The sequence below is a fragment of the Acanthopagrus latus genome, chromosome 24 (genome assembly GCF_904848185.1).
Source record: "Acanthopagrus latus isolate v.2019 chromosome 24, fAcaLat1.1, whole genome shotgun sequence".
NCBI lineage: Eukaryota > Metazoa > Chordata > Actinopteri > Spariformes > Sparidae > Acanthopagrus > Acanthopagrus latus.
In genome coordinates, this window is record NC_051062.1 from 6,833,314 (window position 1) to 6,858,282 (window position 24,969).

Sequence of the window (24,969 nt, forward strand, 5' to 3'; positions counted from 1 at the left end):
CCCGACAGTCTAGGAAGCAGCTATGAACTTAAATTACACAAAAACTTTTACTTTCAAGTGTGCCAGTGACAGAAAAACCGTTTGGTTTCTTTGCCTTTTTTTGCTCCATCTTCCAGTGTGTCTATGTTTTGCATTATCCCCACCAGTCTGTGTGGTTTTGAAGTGTCAGGGTAGCCCGGACCTCCATGGCTGAAGCATCCCAGAGGTTATACGGATGTCGACACAGCAAATCACAGTTTGATGGCATTCCCATATGCTCCCGGCTGACCGGGACAGTCCATTCCAGAGAACACGAGCTTGGCGGGACGGTGTTCTCCAATAATTCTTTGGAACGGGTTTGGCACATGAACCTTTTTTTTTTTTCTTGAACAGACTGATGCCGGAATGAAGCATTAAATTATATCGAGGATCCTTTCAAGCCGAAAAAGAAGAGTTGTGCCATTTCTGTCAGAGTGGAATATACAGTACACTGTATAAATGTGTATGTTCCCAGGTTTAGTGCATGAGAACTTAAGCACTGAATTTCTGATTATAGGCCTGCACAAGCCACCAAAAATGTATAAAAACTACAGCATGTCCTTACACCCCCAGGGGCTCTGGCTAATTGGTATTTACTGCAATTTGTGGTTTCTCTCTTTAGTATGTGAACTAAATGCAATTCACGCTTTAATTCAATGGTTAGTTTAAAGTCACATTGTGCTGCTGTATTTCTACATCAAATTAATTTCAAGGCAAACATACACTAAAATATCCTACAGTTTATTTCAACGCCGAATTTCAATGTATAAACTCAAATGACCATGTGGGTGAGAAGTAAAGAAGAAAACACTGAATAGTTATTGTCACGGCTACTTTTTATTTGGTTTAGAACTGAAACTCACCATAATTTAAATTATGGATTAATCTGCTTATACTTTAATTATGTAGTTTATAAAACAATTAAAAAAAATGTGAGAAATCCTCATTACAATTTCCCAGAGCACGAAGTTACGTCTTCAATTTACTTATTTTGTCCAACCGACAGACTAAAAGCCTAGGACTCTTCATTTACTATCATAAATGAAAAAGAAAAACAGCAAATCCTACATTTTAAGAATTAATTAATGATTACCAATCTTTGGGTTTTAATGTGGCTTGTTAAATTGTGCTTTTTATTAAATCCCATTGTAAGCGTGAGTTTTCCTGGTTGGAGCAGAGGTGCCTACTTTCTTTGTTTGATGTTATCTGTGCGTCTCTTACAGACGGGCCTCTGAGGCTTCCCCTCCGAGGGCCGCCGATGATATTGTTCTCTGCGGTTTGCATCTGCTGCTTTGATAATCCAGTGATTCCGCCGTCAGAGGGGGATTCTGGGAGCGCAAACACGCAACAACACACAAACTCCTGGACTGTGACGGCAGCCATTGTTCCTCACAAACAATGTCTTCACTTTGATGTCTGTGATGCTTGGCCAGCCGAGGGAAGTTTTTTTCAATCTGTGCTTTAGCACCCAATTCCCTCTCCCCCCCAAACCCCTTTTCCCCACTTCTTTTAGTCTCTCCGGCTAAGAAACCAATAAACTACAAGAATGTGATGAATGACTTTTATCTCCACATGTACAGTATATTATCTTTAATATTATATCCAATGGATTTGTAGGCTTTCTCAAATAATGGCAGGGCTGAACGTTCTATCATAAAAGGATACGCCACAAACACACAGCACCAAGTTCAAACTCTTCAAACGTGAGAAGTTTGATGCAAGTTAAGGTGAAGAGCTGCTTTGTTTCAAATCCATAAAAACTGTCTTATTTTATTGCAATAAAAGTCTAGAGAGCTTGTGAATTTTGGTGCAACATTTCTGTAACTAAATCACACACTTTTAATGCATTAATGTCACCAACTCATTTCCAAAAGCTTATTAAAAGGTTTTTTTAAAGGGGCGCTGTGTAGTTTTGTGAAAGAAATGCAAAATCAGAATTTTAATATCTACAATACTAATAAGGTAATAATACAAACTCAGAAGTATGTATTGTTTTCATAATTTAATAAACAAACTGTTCTCAGAGGAAAATAAGGATTTTTTTGATTAAGATTAAGATATTTCTCTTCTTCTTCATGGTGCACATTTGAAGGCTTTTTGGAGGAAAGGCTACAATAAAAAAACAAAACATCTAGCCGGTAAACGGTGCAAAAAATGAAGATTTACTGAGTGAACTGAGGATGCGGAACACTTGTGCACTGCTGCTCTGTTGCCCTCGTATCACTCTATGACATGCCGTGTTGTGTGTTGTGTCTCACATGGACACTGTGTCAGTTTTTTGTTTCACTAAAATGCCATTAAAAGCTGCTTCAAAGGGTTAAGCCTAGAAAAAAGAGAGGGGGGGTCTGTCATTGTCTTGTTGCAGGGGGCAACATGCTGGTTTGCATCTTGATTGACAGGTTCAATCCTCCAATGTGCTTTGGCACAAAAGATGACAAGCAGAAAGGAAATTGGCTTTTGTCCCTGCCTCTGAGCTACTTAACCTGGGCCTGATTTCTCATTTATTAAAACTGAAACTGTCATGAACCACACTGTGTGTGTGACACAGACATGCAGACTTAAAACAAATACTGCCAAAGGGTTTTAATTGTCCCGAATTCTTCTATATTTACAGTTTGTGTTTTAGAGTGGCTTTTAAAGTAGATTATAATTCATTCATTTGGAGAATTAATTTCCTTGTTTTAAGATTAAATTAAAAAATATCTGCAGTCATTTAAAACAGAGTCAGAGTCATGAAAGTTTTATACTTTTGGAAACTGATTTATTATTGCTGAGTTAAAGGGGCATTTGGAGAAAAAGCCCAAACTTTATAATTATTATTTACACAAATATTCATGAAAGAGGTAATAATACAAAATCAGAAATATTTATTTGTTTGTTTACTCAGTCATGAAACCAAAGACAGTTTGTTTATCTATTTTGTTTAGGCATTTAAAAAATATCAGCCCATGAAGATCTACATAGTGCACCTTTAACTTTTAACTTGACTTCATTGTACCCTTTTAAATCCTATTTACAGTCTTTTTACAGTGTTTTTACACATATATTTTTTGACATGTTTAATTCTCTGTCTTTATTTAGTTGAGTTTAGTTTATTCACATGTGTTTAACAGCAAGGCAAATCAAAACGCATTACGTAATACATAAAAGGCAGTGTTATTTCATTCTGTTAGACTTGTTTTTGTTAATGGTAAGACTGGTGTCCTCAGAGAGAAATTCCAGACTATTTTGGGGGGGTAGGGATTATTTAAAAAAGAGAGAGAGAAATTGACACAAAAATATGTGAATTAAGCTCCCACATAAATGAAAATGTCATAACCTTAAGGATTGGAAATAAAATCCAGCCAGCCGGCCAGAGGTTGGAGGCCCGCAGCTCTCACTGCATGGCCTGGAAAAGACTCTAAGCCAGGAGTTTTGTGCCCCCTTCTGGCATAAAACTGACCGGCTGATACAGTTGTGGTGGACGGAACATGAGACAAGCCTGTAATACAGTGGTGAAGGCTGACATCCGAGGGAAACAACCTCACCAGTGCATGCAAGATTATAAGGCTTCAACAGTTGTTTTAGTGCAATTTACTTGAGTTTGTTAGGATTTCATTTAACAACCCCAAATACACAGGACGTTCAGTGCACATGAATATCTTCTATGACCCAAATTATTGACTTTACAACAAAAAAAAAGGATAGTTAGGCCAAGTCAGGTAAAAATGACACAAAAAGGAAAATATTAGGTGTAGCAACATAATCCGAATCAAATCCGTACTCGGGGAGACAACAAGGCAGTAGACTCTGCAGCTACACCTCCATCTGCCTTATTCAGTCCTTCCCTCTCCCGTCTCCACTCCAAAACTTGTCACAATCCTCATTAATTTTCGCGACGGATGCCGGCTCTGACTCTCTACCTCTCTGTGCCTCACCCTCCATCTCCCTCGCCGTTTATTCCCTTCATCCTCTCACCTTATCTCTTAGTCTTTCTCTCTGACATTCCATATCTCATCTTTACTTTACCCTTCCTTTACTTTCCCAGTTTTTATTCGTTTGCCATTCCCTTCATTTCCTCTCCGTGTACTCTCCCTCCCCATCTTGACCCCGTATCTCGTCACACTCCCCATTAATTTCCATAAAAAGATGCTGAGTTTGCGGTCGCTCGGCATTGGTGCTGAGGGGTGGGGTGAGGCGGCACGGGACCGCGGGGGTCCAGGGGAATTGTCACCGTTAACATGAGCTTTTAACTGGTTGCAGTGAGGAGTTATTGTGACTGATGGCTTCCTATTAAAGGAGCAGAATCATCGTGATGGGAAAAGACCAACAGAGGGAGGTCGGGGGGAAGGGAAAGGTAATGAGGGCCATGACAAGAGAGAGAGGGGGGATAAAAAGTAAGACAGAGAAAAGGAGGAGCAAGCAGAGAGGGTACTGAATAGGGATAGCGAGAGAATGAAGAAATAAAATATGAGGGACAAGAAATTAGGTGAGGAAACAGATAAAAGGGAGAAAACAAAAAGAAGATAGGAGAAAGGTGCACAACAGAGAGTATAAATGTTGGTTTGGACACAGTGGGTGACAAAAGAAAAGAGAAAATTAGCTAAAAGCTTATTGTCCCTGTCAAGAAACAGATGAGGAAACAGGAAAAAAGAAAGAGAAAGGTGTCTGAGGTGTTACACAACGGGGGATATCTGATCTGACGAAGCTTCTGGAGAGCAGAACATGTAGAGAGGACAGGAGACAGCTAAATTTATTCTCAAACCTGGAGATTATAAAGAACTTTAATTCTGTAATAAGAAGATCCTTAGCTCATATTCACACAATGAAGAGTTACTCCTGCATTACTGTTAAATACAGTACGTACTGATGGGTGAGAGTCACATCAAACAAAATGTATCCATACTGTTCGCCCAAAATCAAAACTATAGCAGACATTTTGGTGCTGATGACCTCAAATCCCAATTCCACATGAATTCTGTCTGTCAATGTCTGACCTCATAGGTTCAGTTCAGCTCAGTTTCTCTTTTATAGTTGACTAGTGTACATTCAAAGTTCCATTAAACATCAGTCTACAGTCCTGATGATGTAGATTTTCAGAGAAAATTATAATCTTAGCCTTAACAAACTAAATATATAAACTCTTTGTCTTCATGACTGAATAAACTGAATAGACAAACTGATCTTAAAGAACAACACAACTGCACTCTGTTTTACTTTGTTTATATGTACCTTATGTACCTTATATGCCACCTTTCTGGCCTCAAACAGTGTCCTGGGACCTTATCCTCTGAGAACAGCTTGTGTATTCACTTATGGAAGAAATACATACTTCTGACTTTGTATTATTCACTGATCACTACTCCTTAAGAGGATAAATCAAAAATTATCTGAATTGTCACCAATTAGCGTTCTGTTGATGGACTTCTCTTCCCAGCTCCAGTTTACAGCTTCTCTTTACAAATGAGCTTCAACATTTGTGCATTTTTGACTAAATTCCTACCCCCAGTTGGCTGGCCCGGGTTCGCCGTGGCTTTTCTCACGGCCGGGCGGTGGGCCCAGCGACGGACGGGGTCACACTGTTTTTGTTGTCGCCGCGTGCAAGCGGGAGGGTAAACAAATCCAGTTTTAATAAGGGCTTGTAGCTCATAATCCTCGGCCGGCCAGCAGGTGAGGGCCAACATATGGGGCGAGACCACGACAAGCGGACAGCACGAATGCTCGTGCACAACACACACACACAAACACACACACACACATATACACACAGAGCAGCTGTCACTTGTTTTCCGAGGCAAGACCGATCCAACGAGAACGCCGTGGGTTCTTGGGGAGCCACGCCAAGAGAGGAAGGAAGGGAAAGGTGGGAGATGGAGGAGGGGAGGGAGAGATATAGTAATGCAAATGACAGAAGGTGAAGGAAGGAAGGTAGAAAATGAGGATGGGAGGAAGGAAATTTTCTCTTTCCAATTAAAAGGGGCAGTATGTAGAAATACAAACAAAATATTCATTTTTTTCCATAACTGAATAAACAAGCTGTTCTCTGAGGAAAATACGGTTCCTAGAAAGGTTGCAGGGTCTGCCACATATAAACAAACAGATTCAAATGTCTTCCCCAAAACTACGTACCGCTCGTTTAAAGACAATCGTTTCCTGCCACCATTACATTTTCTAATGCAAGCTGACATTTTTACACAAAGTGCGCTTTGGCTTTTATAATTGAACATGAAGCGGAGTAATAGCACTATATTTCCCTGCGTGGAAGTTTTAGCTCGACTAATTTACCACTTTGCTGTTTTGTAAACATAATACGTTTGACTAGTGGGACTCGTTCATGGTTACTTTGCTCTTGTGTGCTTTACAGCGATAAAACGCTTTCAGCGAGGGGAGGAGGTGAAAGAAAAAAAAAATCAATTTCCCCCCTGAGTGATTTGGTTACACACGGCATAAACACAGGGCTGCTCGCTGTAGTCTTGTTTTTAGCTAACAAACGTGGATTTTGTTGTGCTTGCGGCTTTATTCCACACAGTTCAGAGAGGTTTTCATAAGTCACAGGGTTGTTTTCTTACCCCCACGATCTTTCAATAGACATTTAAGCATGAAAATGAAACCAAAACTGAGGTTCTAATGATTTTATGTCACACTGTGTGTATGTCCTCTTTCTCGCTCCAGGAGCCACTCAGTCTGGTTTTACATCTCTGCTTTCTCTTTTCCTCTTCTCGTCTGTCATCACTCTCTCGTCTTCGCCCTTCCCCTTTCGTTCCCGCATTTCCCCTCTCGATTTTATTCTTAATTTCTTTCCTATTTGGTTAACTCTCTCTCCGTCTGCCTTCTCTTTGTCTGCCTCCTCCTCCATCGCAACCCATTTCTGCTCCTTATGAAGTGTGAAAAATGATCGTCTGCAGGATGAAGTGGACAGAATTTGCCGGCGTAATGGCCTGACAAAATGAATCGCGGCCTTCCTCGCCATCCATCACTGCTCCGAGGCGACCGCGGTTAAGATCTGTGAAGGTGCTGGCTTATTGATTACTAGTTGTAACTACAAAGTGTCTGATTCAGTGTTTGTGGCGCGGCGGGGCGGAGGGGAAGGTGGCTGCCGGAGGGTGGAAGGGGGAATGCAGGCAGCTGTAGCGCTCTCAGAAATCCTCTTTTGATAGATTTTAAATGGTGAAATATTGATTTCTGTCCAGTCCAAGGCCTGGCCGAGCAGGCCGCACCCATTTGTTCGGAGGTATAATGCCGGACACCCGCTTCTGCTGGCCACCATCAGTCATTCTGACACGGGAAAAATGAGAGAGGAAGGAAGAAGGGGGGGGAAGAGAAAGAGGAAGAGAGATAAATCAACGGTCCAACCCTTTACCTTCATCGAATTCTGGTGGAATCCCGATACATGAAGTGTCTTCCACATCCTGGTCAAAAAAAACAACAACCATACAAATATTCTACGGTTTAAAGCACCGTTTCATGCTTTCTTGTGGTTACAAAAACAACAACGCCCACAAAAAACACAGAGCACACCCTACAAACTTTCCTCATTATCTCACATTCGGTGGAAGTACTGGGACTGTGGCTCGCTGTGAGGTGGAGGGTAATGACCTACTAAGAGAGCAGACCATGAAAAGGTGATTATTGGTCTTAATTGCTGTCCACAGAGGCAGCGGAACACGCAGGCAGGTAGCATTAATCTACGTTAAAGGACAACGGAGACAGCGGGCAGAGGGCTCTTCTGCTGATTCATTAAAGGTTGCGTGTTGCTGCGCTGATAAGCTCCAATTAATAGTATCTTCTTAACGCCGAGCTACAAGAGGGAGGGCCGCAATTAACACATTGTGGCCCCAGAGTCACACGTGTAAACAGATATTCTGATTAGCGTTGCATGTAAGGAGGCAAATCTGAGCAGACGGATACCATACAGTTTTCCTTTCTGTACTGTAAAAAGGGGCACATATAGCTCATTGATATTGTACATATACAATTTTTCTGGGTGGGAATGTGTTCTCTAAAACAATAATCCAAACTCAAAATATTTGTGAAACTGAAGACAATCGTCTCATTCCAACTCTGCCATCCAACCCAACCCAATTTAGACGAGAACCCTGCAGAGTGCAATGCAATGTTTTGGTCCCGAGAAAAAAACAAAAAAACTGAAATTAGGTCGAGAGCAGGTGGTGACCGCCACCCACGCACCCTCCACATGCAACACACACACACGTTGCGGCACAGAGGAAGCTCAGTCCTGGTGGGAGGTCTGAGGTCTGGCCCTCCGCATTCCACAGACAAGTGTCTAGCACCTGCTAGGCCTCAGTCAGCCTTTACTGGCCAACAGATTAGGATGGGCGGACACACTCCAAATCCGTTTACTTTACAGTCTGTGTATTTGCGTGTGTGTGTGTGAGAGAGAGAGAGAGAGAGTGTGTGTGTGTGTGTGTGAGAGAGAGAGAGAGAGAGTGTGTGTGTGTGTGAGAGAGAGAGAGAGAGAGAGAGAGAATCCAAATCTGTGTGCATGAATCTGTGTGCTCAAATATTAGATTAGATTTTACAAGAAAGAAGTAGTAGAAGAAGAAGAAGAAGAAGAAGAAGAAAAGGAAGAAGGAGTAAACTGATATTAAATCATAATTTAATTAAATAAAAATGGAACAAAAAGAACAAATGAGTATGAACACACCATCTGGTTGTGCTGCATACATTTTTTTGGGGTGGGGGCATAAAACCTGTATGTACTGTACACAGAAATGCAACCACGCCGTCAGCAGCCCATATCTGACAGGTGCACATGTCAGTGGTTAGTTCAACCTGGATCAGAGCATTTGGTCTCACTCTGTGGCAGCCAGGCCCCTAGGGTGTGTGCGCATGTGTGTGTCTGCGTGTGTGTTACCCAAGGGCCCCGACGCTCAGTACCCAGACACTACCCATATTGTTTTCTTCAGTGGAGCTAGAAAAAAGGGGGAAGCTGATTTACAGAGCTGTCTGGCACTGGAGCACACGGATGCATGACTGACTCGGCCTAATGGAGTTTTCAGCTTTGGATTTACACTTCTCCCTCTCCGCGAGGAGCCAAGGCGCACATAAGCGCAAGCTGGCTGCTGCACGTCTCTGTGGCAGCTATGTTAGCGACGTGATCTCGTCCCGCAACTGTTACCAAGAAATGTTTGCGCCGCTGCCAATAGGAGCTCAACCCCCGTCTCCCCCATGCTGTTTTGAGTGTATCAGAGGTTACGGATCCACGAGATTGTAGCCAAAAGATTTGAGCTTGACAGTCTGGACATTTTTTTTTTATTGTTGAAAAGCGATGTTCCCTCCATCTCATTTCAATTGGTGAAAGAGTGATTGCACTAAACCAGGCCTAAACTTGTGATCTCATCAAATAAAAACAAAACGGCATGCATATTCTCTGTGTGCTGTGTAGTTAAACAAATGTAACTGAGGATAAAATACATCCCAGCACTTATTGTGTGCATACAAGCCATGAAAACCCAAAAATGTCAGCGCGTGTTGCCAGATTTGCAAATATGTTAAATCCAAGGGGCAATATGTACGGATTTTAGTTGAAAACGTTTACAAATTTAAAAAAATAATTTTAAAGAATGTGAACAAATAGTGTTGCTCGGGATGTTAACACTAACACTCTCCTTGTCCCCGACATCCAGGTCTGAACAGCTAGCTGCATGGCTAACTGAGTGAACTTGCTAAGAGAGGCTACAGTTAGCAGCAGTTAGCGGTTACTCTGGTGATATGCTGCCCCCTGTTTGCTTTGAGTGTAAATTAGATGGGTGGCCAATTCCTACATATTGCACCTTGAGATCCATTACTTGATTATATTGTACTTCTGCATTTTGACCATAAGTTTTTGATTTTCTCCTTTATTACTAATAACCTGCATTGGCCTTGAAATAAAAAACAAATCGGTCAATCCTAAATTTGACATGCCATAACAGGTTAATTTTTGGTTTCATAAATGCCTCAAACAAATCAAAATTACTGCAGCAACAACAGCAAGACAAGCAAAGAGCTTTATCTTAGACTACGGGTTCGAAGGTATTTAAAAGAATAGGTTTCATACTTGTCTCTCCTCCAACATGGCAGCACATTGCAGGCAGTCATCGCTCTCCTCTGAATGAACCGTCCTCGCACTGTGATCCAAAGAGCCGGAGCTGTTAATGCTGGGATTCCAACGTTCACGTGTTAACTGGACCTAAATGGGTTTCGTCTGTGTCGGATTGCTGGACTGCCATCAGGGCAGGACTGTGTAAGTGCGTGCAGCTGCCCCCAAACACTGGCTTCGACAAATTACCCATTTCACAGCCCACAAAGCATTTAGCCTCCAAACTATGAGAACGAATCCATTCCTGGGCTCTTGGAAGGACACCCACTCACATGTGAATGTAATATTTCTATCAGTGGTCCCCGGGCCACGGAGCAACTTGTGTCTGTTTGTACAAATACTGAAAAACGCGCATTTATCTAATCATTAAAGGTGCAATAATGTACTAAAATGGTCAACAAAATGTGAAGAAATAACATTTTTGGAGATATGTCAAATACATGTATGTTTTGTATTGCATAGATATCTATTGAAGCTAGCATGCTAACCAGATAGCCCCTAGCCACAACACGAACACTCCCACAATGCTCAGAATTCCCAGTCCAGGCAGAATCAACTAATATAAATGTTAACTGATCTTAATAGCTAACAGAGGCTACGATCAGCACCAGTGTTAGCAGATACTCAGTGATCTTCATCAAAGTTTCTGGTTGTACCATCACTGCTTAGGGTCGTCAATTTTTTATTGGAATTCAGGCTAAAGTTCGAAGGATATTCATTCTGTAATAAATGTGTTTGCAAATAGTTTGCAACGTCTGACTTTGGCAGCAAACGCACATCAAACGACCACAAGAAGGTCACACCATCTGGCAAAATGTACTTGTGTTGAGGCAAAAAGAAGGTGGGAAAAAAATCACAATCTTAAATTTCTGGTCCTAAAGTCGACATTATGTCGCCTAAAGTTGAATGCCATTACAAACTTTTGTCACTGTTTGCATATTAGATATACATAAAGAATAAATGGGTCAAAGTTGAATCAACGTCCAATTTATAACAATCTTAAACTTATGGAAGACATCAAGTCGCTCTGAGTCGAAAGGCCAGTTGAAGATTTAGTCAGGTCAGGTCATGAGTATACGTGGGCCAGTGAGTATCAAGAAATTGCAAATGCCAGAAAGTCAAACAAGGTTAGACGCCATACAGAAACTAGTGTTGTCACAATTCTGGAATTTCTAACTTTCATACATAAAGTGCACCTGTTAATAAGGCAAGCATCATCGTCCAGTAACGTTGCATGAGCAGCTCCTGTCAAATATCACGCTCTGACACACACAGTACAATACACAGTTACAACAACATCAAGACAAAGTTTATCTATTCATTTGTTAAGAAATGCCAAAAAAATGTAAAAAGGTGCACTAATTTTGAATTTTGAATTTTAATTTCTTCTCCAAAACTACATCGAACCTGTTTAAAAGGAAACAATTGGTATGTCAAAAGCCCTAAGCCGGCTCCTATACATCCATAGCCAAAGGACAAATGTCCCCCAGACATTCAGCAGGCGGCGTGAGCGAGCAGACTCAAAGACCCGCTCTCGACTGTGTGAGAACGAACCATCGGCGCCAGCTTACATCCAGACTCTCTTCATCATTCCCTCATTTTGGAGCGATCGTCAAGGGACCCTGAAGCCCATACGCCAAAAAAAAACCTCAGGGTGCATCAGCTCTCATACTGAAAGCCTTGGTCCAACACCAACCGCTGGCACCGGCTAATGAATGCTATATAAACTGGAAAACCGATTTCCTTAATCCACTTACGTTTCTTTAGATTCTACGGCACAGTAAGCCTATTAGGCCATAGAGCTGTGGCGAATCGGGGCAAATACATGTTGAAAGTAGCAGCAGTGGGAGGCTGAGGAGCGAGGAACAACTGTGGCGCGATTGTCTTCCAAGGACCTTTCAGGATACAGTATGTGATGTGCGATCGGGTCGTGCGTAATATGAGACGTGGAAAAGAAAAGGAAAGTTGAGACTGATTTCTTCATCGCCTATATCCACAGCGGTGAGCTCGGATTTGTCTCCGGGGCTCTCTTTCCACAACATTTACTTAGACTGAGGGAGACAGAGAGAGACAGAGAAGGATCAAGGTCTCTCCCTATAATTACAAAGATAGCACAGTCGCAACTCCCTCCCCAGTGGAGGCTCCGAGGCGTCACTCCCTATATCCCTTCATATTGTATAAAGACTGTTCTATCAGCCCAGGAACGGCATCATTGCTTGTAAATTAATTTGGGGTTCCTGTCAGTCGGGGGCCTTCTCCACTCTTATCTAGCGGTGTAATATGGGAAGCTGAGAGGCTGGGGAGATACCGCTGAGAGCGCTGGAGGAGAGGCGGCGAGGGGTGGAGGGTGGATGGTGGATTGTGGGGGGATCGGGGGAGTATTAAAGAGAAGAGGGATAGATAGGAAGGGAAGAGAGAGGCAAACAAGAGAGGCGAGCGAGGGGAGCGAGTGGGTCGGGAGCGGATTTTCTAGGAAGGGCCCCGGCTCGGTGATAAGTGAATACGCTCTGGCATCCTATTTTCCCCACACACACGCACAGAAGCCATTTGTCATCCAGGCTGGACTCTAACAGCGAGAGGCCTTCACCTATCAGCACTATTTGTCCCCGTGTCACAGCCCGCGGATAAATCTTCCCCCTTGTTTAAATCCACCCCCCTATTACCGAAGAAGTCCGGCCTTCTCATGATACACTCCACACACACGCACACACACACACACACCTCTGACCCCTTCAGTTGTTTCTAATTAACCCTTCACCCACTGTATGTAGCCCCTCAATTCCCTAATGGCAATAAATGGGCCTGACTGGGATCCCATTAGTGTCCAGAGTCATGATGGAGAATTAGCAAAGGCTGGACTCATTCGCACGCAATATGTGCATTTTCTGAGAGGCAGTACATATCGTGGCAGTAGTTTCACCACTTAATTATTCAAAACTATCTATCGGTGAACACGTGCTCGTTATCGCGGACTGTGTTGATACATCAGCGTAGCTTGTGTTGGGCTGGGTTTGTTTGCGCGCAGCCAAACGACGAGGAGTCCAAATGAAGACAGCTGCAAAATTGAGTTGTGTCGCGTCTGGGAGGCTTTTGTTTCGGACCATTTTGAAAAATCAAGCCAAACAGAGCGTCAACTACTGCGTGAACTTGGAGTTTCAGGGAAATCATAACAGCTCCATTAAAGGTGCACTACGTGGTTTTCAGGAGGACATTTCAGATCTTCACTGACTGACTGACTTTTAAATGTAAAAAAACAAAATAAACAGACTGTCTTTGTTTTCATGAATGAATAAACTGGGTAAGAAAACTGACTTTAAAGGACATACTGTTTTACTTTGTTTATTTGTTTATATTGATTTCAGACAAAACCTAAAACCACCCAACGTGGATCTTTTTTGGTAAAGTAGTGGTGGGAAGTAACTAAATACATTTGCTGAAGTACTGTACTCAAGTATGATTTGCTGGTGTTTGTATTTTACTTGAGTTTTTCCTTTTAATGCTTCATTGTATCACACTAACTCTACATTTCAGAGGAAAATGTTGCATTTATTTCAGGAATCAATTAATCACTTCAGTCCTTTTTCAAGCAAAAATGTCAAACATTTGCTTGTTTCAGCTTCTTAAATATCATGTTTGGTACATTTCTGTGTGATTTATGACAGTAAATGAAGAGTCTTTGGGTTTTGAACTGTTGGTTGGACGAAAGAAGCAATCTGAGGACGTCAGACTGGGCTCTGGGAAACTGTAATGAGCATTTTTCACATAAACATTGATCGATTAATCATAAAAATAAATCATATTTACGGATTAATCGATAATGAAAGTAATAGTTGCAGCAACCAATTTTTTATCAGCTACATTTATTTCAAAGCTAATAATAATGATTACATAACCATTTCAAAATACAATGAATTCTTGTAGATTACAATAATTAACACTATAAAAGGTCATCACAATGATGGCCCCACAATGACAACATTTAAATGCTGCTTACATTTTCAAGCAACACTGACGACATCCAAATAATAACACTGAGAGGCGATCTTTTCCAAGTATGCTGCAAACACTTTTACATTAAGTCTTTCCCATAACTGAATAAACAAGCTGTTCTCAGAGGAAAATAAGGTCCCCAGAGCACTGTCTGAAGCTAGAAAGGTGGCAGGGTCTGCCACATATAAACAAAGTGTTGTCCTTTCAGGTTAGTTTGTTTATTCAGTCATAAAAACAAAGAGTTTGTTCATTCAGTGCATTTTTTTCTCTTCTGATTAAAATGTCAGCAAATCTGCGTAGTTCACCTTTAAGTTAAAGGTCTCAGTACTTGGCTGAAAAGTCACAGAATATTTGCTCAAATGCTGGAGCACAGGGCTCACACCGCAGCAGCATGTAACTGTAATTATGCAGCTTCAAAGTGTGAACACTCGGTATTCAAAATGGTGTGTGTGATGAGAAAGACCCCAGTAACAAAACCTGTTCTCCACCACAATACATCGCAGGCAAGCTGATTTATTGGAGTGTGTGTAATGACACTATAGGGCATCACTTCATTGTGTTACCGTAAGTGTTAAAATCCTTGTATTCCAACCAGGAGGCAGGGGTAATTACATTTGTGTGCATGTAAACAATCATTTGTACATTAAACAAAGAATATCTTCTTTTTCATACGGCCAGAGAGGCATGCTATTATTTTCACACAAGGCAACAATGAGCAAATACCAGCCTGGAATTTGTGTATAGCTCATATTCAGACATTTGGCAGACCTCCAATATGGCATAAAAAAAATGGGGAAAAAAACACCAGCGGCTATTTAAGCAAATGAACAATAAGACATGCATCATCTATTGTGGCTCATTTGGCATGGCTGGAACCGAATCCAGAAGAAAAATCGGTCCACGTCCAGAAGCTGGAATGTGGAGGTAGACAAGACGGATAACTCTTACTCCATTTTTACCTAAATATTTGGTATTTTTACATGAACTCTAAAAGTTCATCTTACAGTAGTTTTTTGTAAAACTAATGAAAGAGCACATGCAAGTAATTTGTAATTTGCTGAGTTTCACCTACAGCGTTATGTGTCACATTTGATAATTTGCTTTTGCAACAGCTTACAAGTGATATCAAATACAAGGAAATGAAAATATTATGCAGCAGACAACTACAAAACTGAAAAAACTGACCTTTTCCCCCCTTGTTTTTTTTTTTTTTTTTTTTTTTGTGTGTGGCGTTTTCCTCGGCCACCAGATTGCATTACCGAGACACAAACCCCTTGATCGCTTGGATTTCTTTGTGTCTAGTGCCACCTGGTGGCTTCCAGCGAACACAGCCTTGGAAAGACACAGGCACCGAGTATACTTTAAAACCTCTTACTATTCTTCACTTTTTTTCAATAATAATAATCAGACACGCTAAGTGCTAACTTCTTGGAGTCATGATATGAGAAATTATAATAAGTGTGTGTGTGTGTGTGTGTGTGTGTGTGTGTGTGTGTGTGTGTGTGTGTGTGTGTGTGTGCATATATTTTTTCCAGCACTCAAGTGAGCGATATGCAAGACGCAGACTAATCTCCCGGCATGCGACAGAGAATAAATCACATGTGCATAATTAGCAGGGGCGACGTAATAGCTGGCAACAAATTTCATCTTAATTATGGGAGGGTAATTTGTTTCATTAATTTTAACGGCGTCCGCGTGAACACATCTCTGCTAAGTTAATCACACCTGTCACTGTTCTCGCGAGTTAATGCTCACAACTGGGCGGTCACTTCTTTGACTTTAATAATGATTGATTTTAATAATATGTACGATTTTAATAATATGTACGCAAAATAATTTAGTGTTTTGCTTTCTTGGTATACAAAAATACACACAGGCTCAAATTTAGTTCTCTTGAAGCCGAACCATATAATCCTGATTTTTGTTATAAATCCCTCTGATTTAATTCTCGGAATCAAGAATGAAATCCACTTTAAAAGGCAACATTATGTAGAAATCGGCATTTTGTGCGATTTGGCGCTCCCCACAATTTCTGGGTGCAGCAACACTGTCATCAATACAAATCTCAGATCTGTGACACTGTTACCATGGTGACAGAGGAAGCCAGGTAACAAAGATGGCGCGTTCAAAAACAACAACAACAACACAATACAACTACATTTACAAATACAATGACGAGTGCCTCATGCCATGTCACTGTAGATATCCCAAGTAACAACATTCCTCACATCACAGTAGACAGTTATCAGGTTATCATTACCCGCTGCAACATGCTGCCTTTCTGAAGCATAAGTAAAGATATTTCTCTAAACCAATGCAACCACCTCAGAGCGTACTGAACACAAACTAACATTATAACTGCCCGGTCACTTGAAAGACACTTTTGCTAACCAGTAGCATGCAAGCTAACAAGCTAGATTTACCAACAAGCTACGTAGCTTGACTGCAACATCGTATGGCGATATGAGCTATTACTAGTATTACATATATATACACATATATATGCCTTGTGGTTAAAACACAGAATGAATCATATATCAAGCAGGGGTCCTTACCTGTCCAGCAGAAAAGCCGCTAACTCTGCGTTGCCTTTGAGTCCTTAGAAACTTGCTGCTCCCTCCACCGCTGAAATGACCCTCAGAAGTTTTACCTCATTTTCTCTCTGGCTCGGTCCATTTCTTTCTTTGTACACTGCTTCTCGTTGTAAGTCTTCTTATTTCTTCTGTTTGACGTGGGCAATGGTGGCGCATTCTTCAGCTCTGTTGTTACTGTCTTGAGCTTGAGTTTGAACTTGAGCATATCTGACCAGTTGTGAGCTAGCACTGCACCTGGGGAGAGGGGCACTGCCCAGTATGCTGCGGGAGGGAGGGGGGCTGCCAGCAGCATAGGCACGCGCATGATTGACACTTCTCAGACACGCCCCTTGGCTCTGATTGGTTGTGTTGAGAGGTGGATTCTTGCAAATCGAATTATGGCCACTAGGTGGCTACCGTCAAATCATAATGACAAGCCTCACTCAACCATCAACAAGACCGCCTGGTGACTCACAGCCATTAATATTCAATTTTAACTTTTTTATTTGCAAAAATAATAATCCTATAACAATTCCATGTACAGTGCTGTTATGCTGTACACTTAGATGTACACTTTTCTGTCTATCAAGTGCAGCTGTGTCCTCTACTGACACAGAAATACTGGTGTGTCGACTGTTACCTTGCAGTCAGGGATCTCAGGCATTTTTCACAGTTTGAATTCTATTTATTGTGACAGTTGGGGCGGCTGTAGCTAAGGAGGCAGAACAGGTCATATGGTATTTGGAGGGTTCAAATCCCGGCTCCTCTCAGCTGCATGTCACAGCAGCAAAGAAGTAACAACAGCATCCTCTGTGCCGGGGCTGGAGTGCTACTCGTCTTCTCGGCTTGTGGGTCAAGGAGGTGGTGTCGGCAGTTAGGGCGGAGGGCCGGAGGGGTGCAATGTACCCAGGGGGTCTTCAGACAGTCTTAGGGTGTCCTGTGATCCGAAAAAAAGTCATGAATACATTTTTCACCCAACTATACAATCTAAGCTGTGGTTTTGAATTTGTACAGATGTTACAAGCAATAGTATAACGTCCAAGAAAGTTCCTATAAGATATAAAACACATATACACATATGAGGATAACTTACTCAGCCCACTGAATAAAGCTGATACCACCAGCTGGTCCTGTGGTCATCCATCCTTCTCATCTGGTCTGGATCTTCTCTGTCGTCATGGAAATCAGCGATGTAGAGGCCTCGGTCCTCCGCGTGTTCACTTCTCACGGGGTTTCTCAAGTTGATGCATGGCCTGTAAAGACATATGCAACAGGGTAAGTGATATAAACAATCTTTAAAAGACTGGTGACTGAGATTAAGGCGTGCATGTGCCATTGTGTTTTTACTTACCTTAAAGCTCAATCATCTAAACCTTCTAGAGAACAGCATGGTGAAATTTGAGAAATTTGAGTGCAATATCTTGCCCAAGGACACTCGGACAAGCAGCTGGAGCAGAGGATCAGACCACCGACCCTCCAGTTGGTGGAGGACCTGTTCTAGCACCTAAACCACAGTCGCCCCCAAAGCACTAAAAGAAAGCTGCTCATTTAAGGATTTGTTTTTCCAGTCCTGCAGCAAACAGGCCTCATATGGGTCGCTGTCATCATGCTCAAAACGAGCCACCCATAATCTCCAGAATGCAGTGGATGCATGGTCAGAAGTTGGAGCGGACTCCCTGCAGCTCTCTTAAGTGCTCCTGTACGTGGAGGATCCGAGGCCGGAAGTTGAGGGAGCTGCGTCCTCGTAGTGCTCGTCACTGTTCCACTGCTGCCTCTTCGCACTTCCCCGGTCCTCGTCACTTTCACTGCTGCTTCTATTCCAAGTCCCGAGGTTGAGGAAGCAGGCTCTTCCCACCGTGGGAAAACTGGGGATGTAACTTCTGGAGATGAAGAAATGTTCAGAGGAACATGAAGACGAGAAGCAGCATCAGGAGGATACTGTTCTCTCCATCCCGGCTGAAGAAATCCTTGGCGGAGCAGCTGGCCATCATCTTCATCACTGCCAGCAGAAGCCTCCTCTTCATCGTCATACATGGACTCATAACCAGAATCTTCACTGCTGCCCGAGTCCCAGTCTTCCTCTGAGTCTTCATCGCCAAAGTCTCCATCTTCGGAGTCTTCATCATCAAAGTCTTCATCATCGAAGTCTTCATCATCGAATTCTTCATCATCAAAGTCGTCCTCATCATCGGAGTCTTCATCATCTGAGTCTTCATCATCTGAGTCTTCATAATCTAGGTCTTTATCATCCGAGTCTTCATGATCGGCCTCGTCAGACTCCGGTAGCTGATCCTCACCCAAAATATCCACAATACCTACCTCAGCCTCATCTACCCCGTCCTCATCGGAGGAGAAGTGGTTCGGGACATCTTCCTCATCACTGTCGAAAGGCCCGATGAACTCTGGGAAGACGCCGACGGCAGGGTGCTCAGGGATGTTGTCCACGCCAACTGAGGGGTTGAAAAGTTCACACAAATGTGAATTATTACTCATGACATGACATTTTTAGGACTAAATAAGCAACAATCCAAGTAAAAGTTAGAAAAAACACAAAACTTATGTATATTATATATAGTATAGTGTATATATAGTATATATAGTGTTTATATATATTGTTATCATTATTATGATTTTTTATTTATTTATCTATTTATTCATTTATTTATTATTTACGATCCTCTCTACATGATAGGTGCACCAACATGCACAGTGGACTGTATCCACACTGTTTAAATGCTGTGGTAAAGTGAGCCGCTGCCTGATTTTTGTTGTGCCTGAACTAGAAGGAATTGAATGAATGAAGGAATTGATTCAAAGTAAGGTCAAATGTCAGGATACTGTAAATAGAGTTTATTGATTTTGGAGGTGATTGTGAGGTGAGATTTCTCCACTTTGCTGCAGTGAGATGTGACCATACGTGTACCTGTGATAGAGTAAGGCATCCGGAAGAAGATGGAACGATAATGAAGAACGAACCTATGAAGGGGTTAGTTTGGTTAAAAGGTCAAAGTCAGAATAACATATAGATGGTATGGTAATAGGTTGCATGTACCTTATGGTACCTTCACTTTTGCTCTCGGACCATGTTTACCCTATTTACTGTAGTTCAGGCGCAATGAAAATCAGACGGATGGAAACCTCTGCGCATTGCGGGGGAAAGAATGTGAGGAACAAGCTGTGAGATGATCAAACCCAACAGCTCAGGCTTAAGACACCGGTCACTCAGTTCCTTACGACAAAAATCTAATAATTTAATGTAATTTACAATCCGTTTAGCTTTAACAATCACAACACACGGGCTCAACAGCCACACACAGAGCGTGCTGGCTTCCACCTGTGCGTCCTGACGCCCGGAGCTCATCGTTTCATATTCTCCATGGCGCACGAAAAAAATATGTTTTGTATTGTTTTAGCATTTTTTGATAATTGGTCCGGTCGCCATCTTTTTCTGATAACCTCAAGGCAACATTCTGTACAATTTGATGCACTCAAATCCCAATAAACCACTACTCTAGCCAACAAATAAATATTGGAAACGGAGAAATCGTCGGGTTAAAATCTGTTTTCATCAAATACGTGTTTTCTTTTCCAACAGGCCTTATAACATCTTAACAATGACAAAGGTACACTGATTTAAAGACTGTAAAAGAGTTTTAAAGTGACACATCAGCCATAAACAAAATGTTTAAAAAGTTGTCTTACTTGCAGGATGACCGAAAGGCTCAGGGGAGACACCCGTCGGCAGGTGTCCCTCCTGGTCCAGATGTCTGCTGGTCATTGTCAGGCAACAGGTTTCTCTCAGCAGTTCAGTGGATCAGTAGTTTTTTATTTGTTCAACCCCCCCGCGTCCAAATCCAAGTGAGAAGAGAGAAATTAGAATGTGCAGGCCTCATATACCTGAGCATCATTCTGTTTCCATGACATTCACTGATGTGCTATCATTCATCACATAGTGAAGGTAATTGTCTCCTGGACTTGTGTCACTGTCACCACGTGACAAAAGTCTATTATATTTAGATAAAAATCACACTGATGACATCCCTTTACTTTCTTTTACGTGCAGATCTATGAGGAAATGACAAGAAGTCCACTGTCTCTTTTCAAATATAAGACATTTTCACATTCTCGAGATTTCATATGAAGCTTTTAATTAATGTCACTGATGTGGCCTACTTTATTAGTAGGAAACTGTAAAATAATGATGCATTGCATGAGTCTTTTGTGAGTCTCACATGATTGACAACATGTGTTTCGATGCCCTGTAGCAGCCATTTTGTAAAATGCATTTCTTTTTTAAAAATATTAGAAAAGGAAGTACATGTTCAGACATTTCCCCTTTCAAAAATGAACATTTCTGATGGTTGTTATGGAAACAGTGTGACGGGTTGACAATTGATATGAATCAAGTGTGCATCCTGTTTTCAAAATAAACGGCAACTGTACCACTCTGTCTGGAATTAGGACTTTATTTTGAAAGTAAACTAAGCAGGAAGTTAGTGTTTCATTTGCCAGTCTCGGTTGTCAAGCCTCTCGAGCTGTGAGCCAATCACAGCGCAAGGAGCCTCCTCCATAGCCACGCGGCGACTGTCCTGTTTCATCACAAACTGCTGTCAGGTCGTCCTCTACCTTCGGGTTCACACTTAAGTAAGAAACACATTTGTTTTTACCGTGCCTCTCAAGGTGGCCATTTCAACTTTCGGCTCTGCTGCGTTTCAGCCATTAGAGCAGATAAAGCATGAATGCTTCAGCTAACGTTAGCTAAAGTCAGACGTTTGGCGTTAAGTCATTGCTAGGCTGCCGTTAGCCTGTATGTTATGTTAGCTGCTCCGGCTTTAAAGACAGCCGGCTTATCAGCTCCTGGCAGGTAGCAGGACGACTTATCTTAGCACCAGGCTAGTTAACCACGCCTGTTTTGTTTGAGCACAGATGTTGATTAAGACAGAGAAGGACATGAGTTATAAAACACACACACACGTCTTTAACTCGTAAATAATAGACAACACATGCCAAATTATTGTTTGGGTACTTTTTTCGTTATGCTTCTGCACTGTACGCAGGGCTACAAGCTAGATTGCCTTGTTTTTGCACGGGTCAAGGTTAACCTTTTGGATTTGGCTAAATTAATCTTCCTTCACAAGCTTAAGGGTGGTCTGTAGTATAGATGAAGGAGTTTATTTATAGACCAAGTCAGCAGAAGGCTCCAAGAAGCTAATCTGACATGGGTCTTGGTTTTAGGATTTAAATGTAGGGTATTGTCTACATAGACTGCACCAACTGCTTACTCCTAATAAAATACCTTAAATGTATGGTAAATATGTTGTGACAGCCACAGTGTTTTAAACTACTTAAGAGAAGTACTGTACACCTGTCATTGGTGCTGTTAATGCACATTATGGTTCATAGGAGGTGTATGATGCTGGTGACACAGTTGCTGAGGGGTGCACTGAAGCACTCTGGGAGCAGTGGGGAGGTGTTGATGACAGCAGTTCGTGGCATCAGCTCATCCCCACACCGGTTCGCAGCTTTCGGGAGAACTCCTCCTCCATCCTGGCCTGACAGCGACCACCCTAAAATCCTCATCACCGGTTGGTTTTCGAACCGTGTCATAGTCTGCGCCATGTTTTTTTGTTTTTAAGGCAGTTATTCTCTCCCTCTCTCTTTCTCTCTCTCTTTAAATGTTCCTGATTGGATGGATTTTACTTTCAATGTTTCTCTCTATTTCTTTTCCCTCTTTTTTTTTTATCATTTCAGGTGGGCTTGGCCAGCTAGGGGTGGGGCTTGCCAAGTTGTTGAGGTAAGGTGTCTACATAACGTACTCTTTTAATTGCATATTCATGTTCAGTATCAAATTTTTCTAGGTGAAGAGTTAGGACACATAGACAGGAAGGAAGCCCTGATAAATAAAGCAATGTTCAGGGTTAGGCATTCTGTTTTGCTCTGGATGATTATACTCTTCAGAAGTGATCGTGCTGATGTCTCACCCTCAGGAAACAATTTGGAAAAAACAACGTGATCCTGTCTGACATCAGGAAACCCCCCAACCATGTCTACCATAATGGTGTGTATTTTTTGTTTAATCTTATCTGTGGAATATGGGCTAAAACTAGGCTCTTGGGCTTAATGTTTCCACAGATGAGTGGGTAGAGAGTGTTCATATGTGTCCTCCACAGGTCCATTCATCTTCTCAGACATCCTGGACTTTAAGAACCTGGAGGAGATAGTGGTCAACAACAACATCAGCTGGCTGGTTCACTACTCGGCCGTGCTGTCGGCTGTGGGAGAGAGCAACGTCACGCTGGCCAAGGAGGTCAACATCACGGGTACACACTCACACACTTCTGTGACGATAAGATTCTTTAAGGGTCCGTTGCGACCGCATTTAGAGCCAGACACTTATGCACAGCTTCTCTCTCTTCGTAGGTCTCCATAACATATTAGACATAGCAACAAAACATGCTCTGCGTGTGTTTGTCCCCAGCACGATCGGTGCCTTCGGTCCGTCCTCACCCAGAGACCCCGCGCCTGAGCTGTGTGTGCAGAGACCACGCACCATCTACGGTGTCGCCAAGGTCCACGCAGAGCTGATGGGGGAGGTGAGTCGCGTGCGTTCTCATGGACCCAGAATACATTCCTACGTTTCTTCTTGACTGTCCCTGTAAGCCCAGGGTTTTGTGTATTTCTCTCTCAGTACTACCACCACAGGTACGGGCTGGATTTCCGCTGCCTCAGGTATCCAGGCATCATTTCGGCTGACTCCCAGCCTGGAGGAGGAACCACAGGTAAGCAGGTCTGAGAGGGAAGATAATGGCCTTGGTAGCTAGATAGATTAGCTTAGCACGATGACTGGAAACTGGGGGAAACAACTAGCTTTGATAATATCTGCCTTTAAGCTTACAACACATAACACTCGTTGTTGTGTTACTGGTCTCTCACAGACTATGCTGTCCAGATCTTCCATGCAGCTGTGAAGAGCGGGTGTTTTGAATGCTACCTGCGCAGTGACACACGGCTTCCTATGATGTACATTGGTAATACCATAGTATGTAAAATTGTGTTTGTTTGTTTCCTTATCAACATTTAACCTTCCAAGTGATATTCACACTGTACTTGTTGTCTTTTTCTTCCCTCTCCTCCTCTTCCTTCTGTCCAGATGACTGTCTCAGGGCCACTCTGGAGATCCTGGAGGCTCCGGCAGAAACACTTCCCAGCCGCACTTACAATATCAGCGCCATGAGCTTTACGCCACACGACCTCACCCAGGAGATCCAGAAAGTCCTGCCCGACTTCCAGGTCACCTACAATGTGGATCCTGTCCGACAGGCTATAGGTGAGATTTCTGTGAGTTTAAATGGAGGGATGGTACTTTGTAATCATTGACTACAACAGCGAATATTTTCTGTCCCCTCTCAGCGGACAGCTGGCCGATGGCATTAGAGGACAGCGCTGCGAGGCGGGACTGGGGCTGGAAGCACGAGTACGACCTCTCAGAGTTGGTGCAGGCCATGCTGACACATATTACTGCGGGCAACCAGCTGGCACAGGCCAACTGAGCCGTTTGTAGCATTTTTGCGGCCACTCAAAGCTTTACTTGAAAGTGTGTGACTTGCATCTTAAAGGGAAAGTTCACCCCAAAAATTAAACAGCTCTTATTGTAGTGACATTTGTCCATCTAGACTGTATTTGTGTGCAGCACACAGACCTTGTTGTGAGCATCTTCATGTAGGAACTATTTTCTACCAATTTCTTCCTATCTGCACTCTGTCGCCAAGCTGAAGAAAGTGTGCATCTACTCGTGCAGAGGCTCAAGTTCATGACAGTACGCGATGTAAACTTTATTTGCGTCCCCCTCACCTGAGCTGTATTTGCACACTTTCGTCTGTACAGTGATACGTGAAGAAAGTAGCCCCTGCATGAAACTCATGCAACTCTAGTGAGATAAAATAATCAAATCTTAAGATCTAAATTGATAACAAACAAAACAACAGACAAGGGTGTTATGATTGACAAAATCAAATAATGGCCACCAATCTGACAGTGAAACCAAGATATAACCATGATTATCAGAGCCATAAAACATGCTAGACCAATCAAGATCACGTTTTTGATTAATTTTGTCAGTCTGCACACATCTTCCTCCACATCCGTCCATCTGGTGTCTCATTTTCCTCTTCTTGTCCATCAATCCAGCAAAATCACTGTTGTGTTTGGTTGAAGTCACTGAACTCTTCTGAATGTACTTTATGTTTGTATTTATGTGATGTTGATGACAGCCCGATGAACATACGTCTGTCATCTGTAGCAGCTGAA

At 42.4% G+C, this 24,969-nt stretch overlaps 3 protein-coding genes across 10 annotated transcripts in view; 1 reads left to right on the top strand and 2 right to left on the bottom strand.

Annotated features, from left to right (window-relative positions):
- LOC119015479 (metalloreductase STEAP3-like) overlaps positions 1-16,980 on the bottom strand; it is a 154,378-nt gene extending 137,398 nt beyond the window's left edge. For all 5 annotated transcript variants that reach the window (XM_037091508.1, XM_037091506.1, XM_037091511.1 and 2 more), the window contains exon 1: positions 16,645-16,980. The gene's annotated coding sequence lies outside the window, so the exon portion shown is untranslated. The remainder of the gene's footprint in view (positions 1-16,644) is intronic.
- Positions 16,981-17,323: 343 nt separating this feature from the next.
- LOC119015484 (aspartate and glycine-rich protein-like) lies at positions 17,324-20,579 on the bottom strand. Of its 3 annotated transcripts, XM_037091519.1 has the most exons (5): positions 19,715-20,282; positions 19,586-19,638; positions 18,014-19,112; positions 17,756-17,915; positions 17,324-17,599 (listed from the first exon to the last, which is right to left on the bottom strand). In XM_037091519.1, the coding sequence occupies exons 2-3, from the start codon at positions 19,602-19,604 to the stop codon at positions 18,211-18,213; spliced, it is 921 nt and encodes a 306-aa protein (XP_036947414.1). In that variant the 5' UTR covers positions 19,605-19,638; positions 19,715-20,282; the 3' UTR covers positions 17,324-17,599; positions 17,756-17,915; positions 18,014-18,210. The 3 variants fall into 3 exon arrangements, with proteins under 3 accessions (XP_036947414.1, XP_036947413.1, XP_036947415.1); XM_037091518.1 differs by lacking the exons at positions 19,586-19,638; positions 19,715-20,282 and adding an exon at positions 20,365-20,579; XM_037091520.1 differs by lacking the exons at positions 19,586-19,638; positions 19,715-20,282 and adding an exon at positions 20,365-20,578 and having other exon boundaries at positions 18,982-19,112.
- A 569-nt stretch (positions 20,580-21,148) lies between these two features.
- On the top strand, positions 21,149-24,322 carry LOC119015483 (L-threonine 3-dehydrogenase, mitochondrial-like). 2 transcript variants are annotated; one of them, XR_005073357.1, is made up of 10 exons: positions 21,149-21,306; positions 22,066-22,247; positions 22,414-22,456; positions 22,650-22,720; positions 22,833-22,982; positions 23,083-23,255; positions 23,351-23,441; positions 23,598-23,701; positions 23,813-23,989; positions 24,073-24,215. XR_005073357.1 is itself a non-coding variant. In XM_037091517.1 (10 exons), exons 2-10 carry the CDS (start codon positions 22,073-22,075, stop codon positions 24,210-24,212), a joined length of 1,113 nt encoding a protein of 370 aa, XP_036947412.1. In that variant the 5' UTR covers positions 21,149-21,306; positions 22,066-22,072; the 3' UTR covers positions 24,213-24,322. The 2 variants fall into 2 exon arrangements, 1 of the variants encoding a protein (XP_036947412.1); XM_037091517.1 differs by having other exon boundaries at positions 23,598-23,690; positions 24,073-24,322.
- Positions 24,323-24,969: the final 647 nt, after the last annotated feature.

Coding starts and splice junctions, on each gene's coding strand:
- LOC119015484 (XM_037091518.1), bottom strand. CDS start 20,440: ATGACCAGCAGACATCTGGACCAGGAGGGACACCTGCCGACGGGTGTC. Junction 19,113..20,364: donor GCCTTTCGGTCATCCTGCAA/GTAAGACAACTT, acceptor TCAACCCCTCAG/TTGGCGTGGACAACATCCCT.
- LOC119015483 (XM_037091517.1), top strand. CDS start 22,073: ATGATGCTGGTGACACAGTTGCTGAGGGGTGCACTGAAGCACTCTGGG. Junction 22,248..22,413: donor CCCTAAAATCCTCATCACCG/GTTGGTTTTCGA, acceptor TTATCATTTCAG/GTGGGCTTGGCCAGCTAGGG. Junction 23,990..24,072: donor TCCTGTCCGACAGGCTATAG/GTGAGATTTCTG, acceptor GTCCCCTCTCAG/CGGACAGCTGGCCGATGGCA.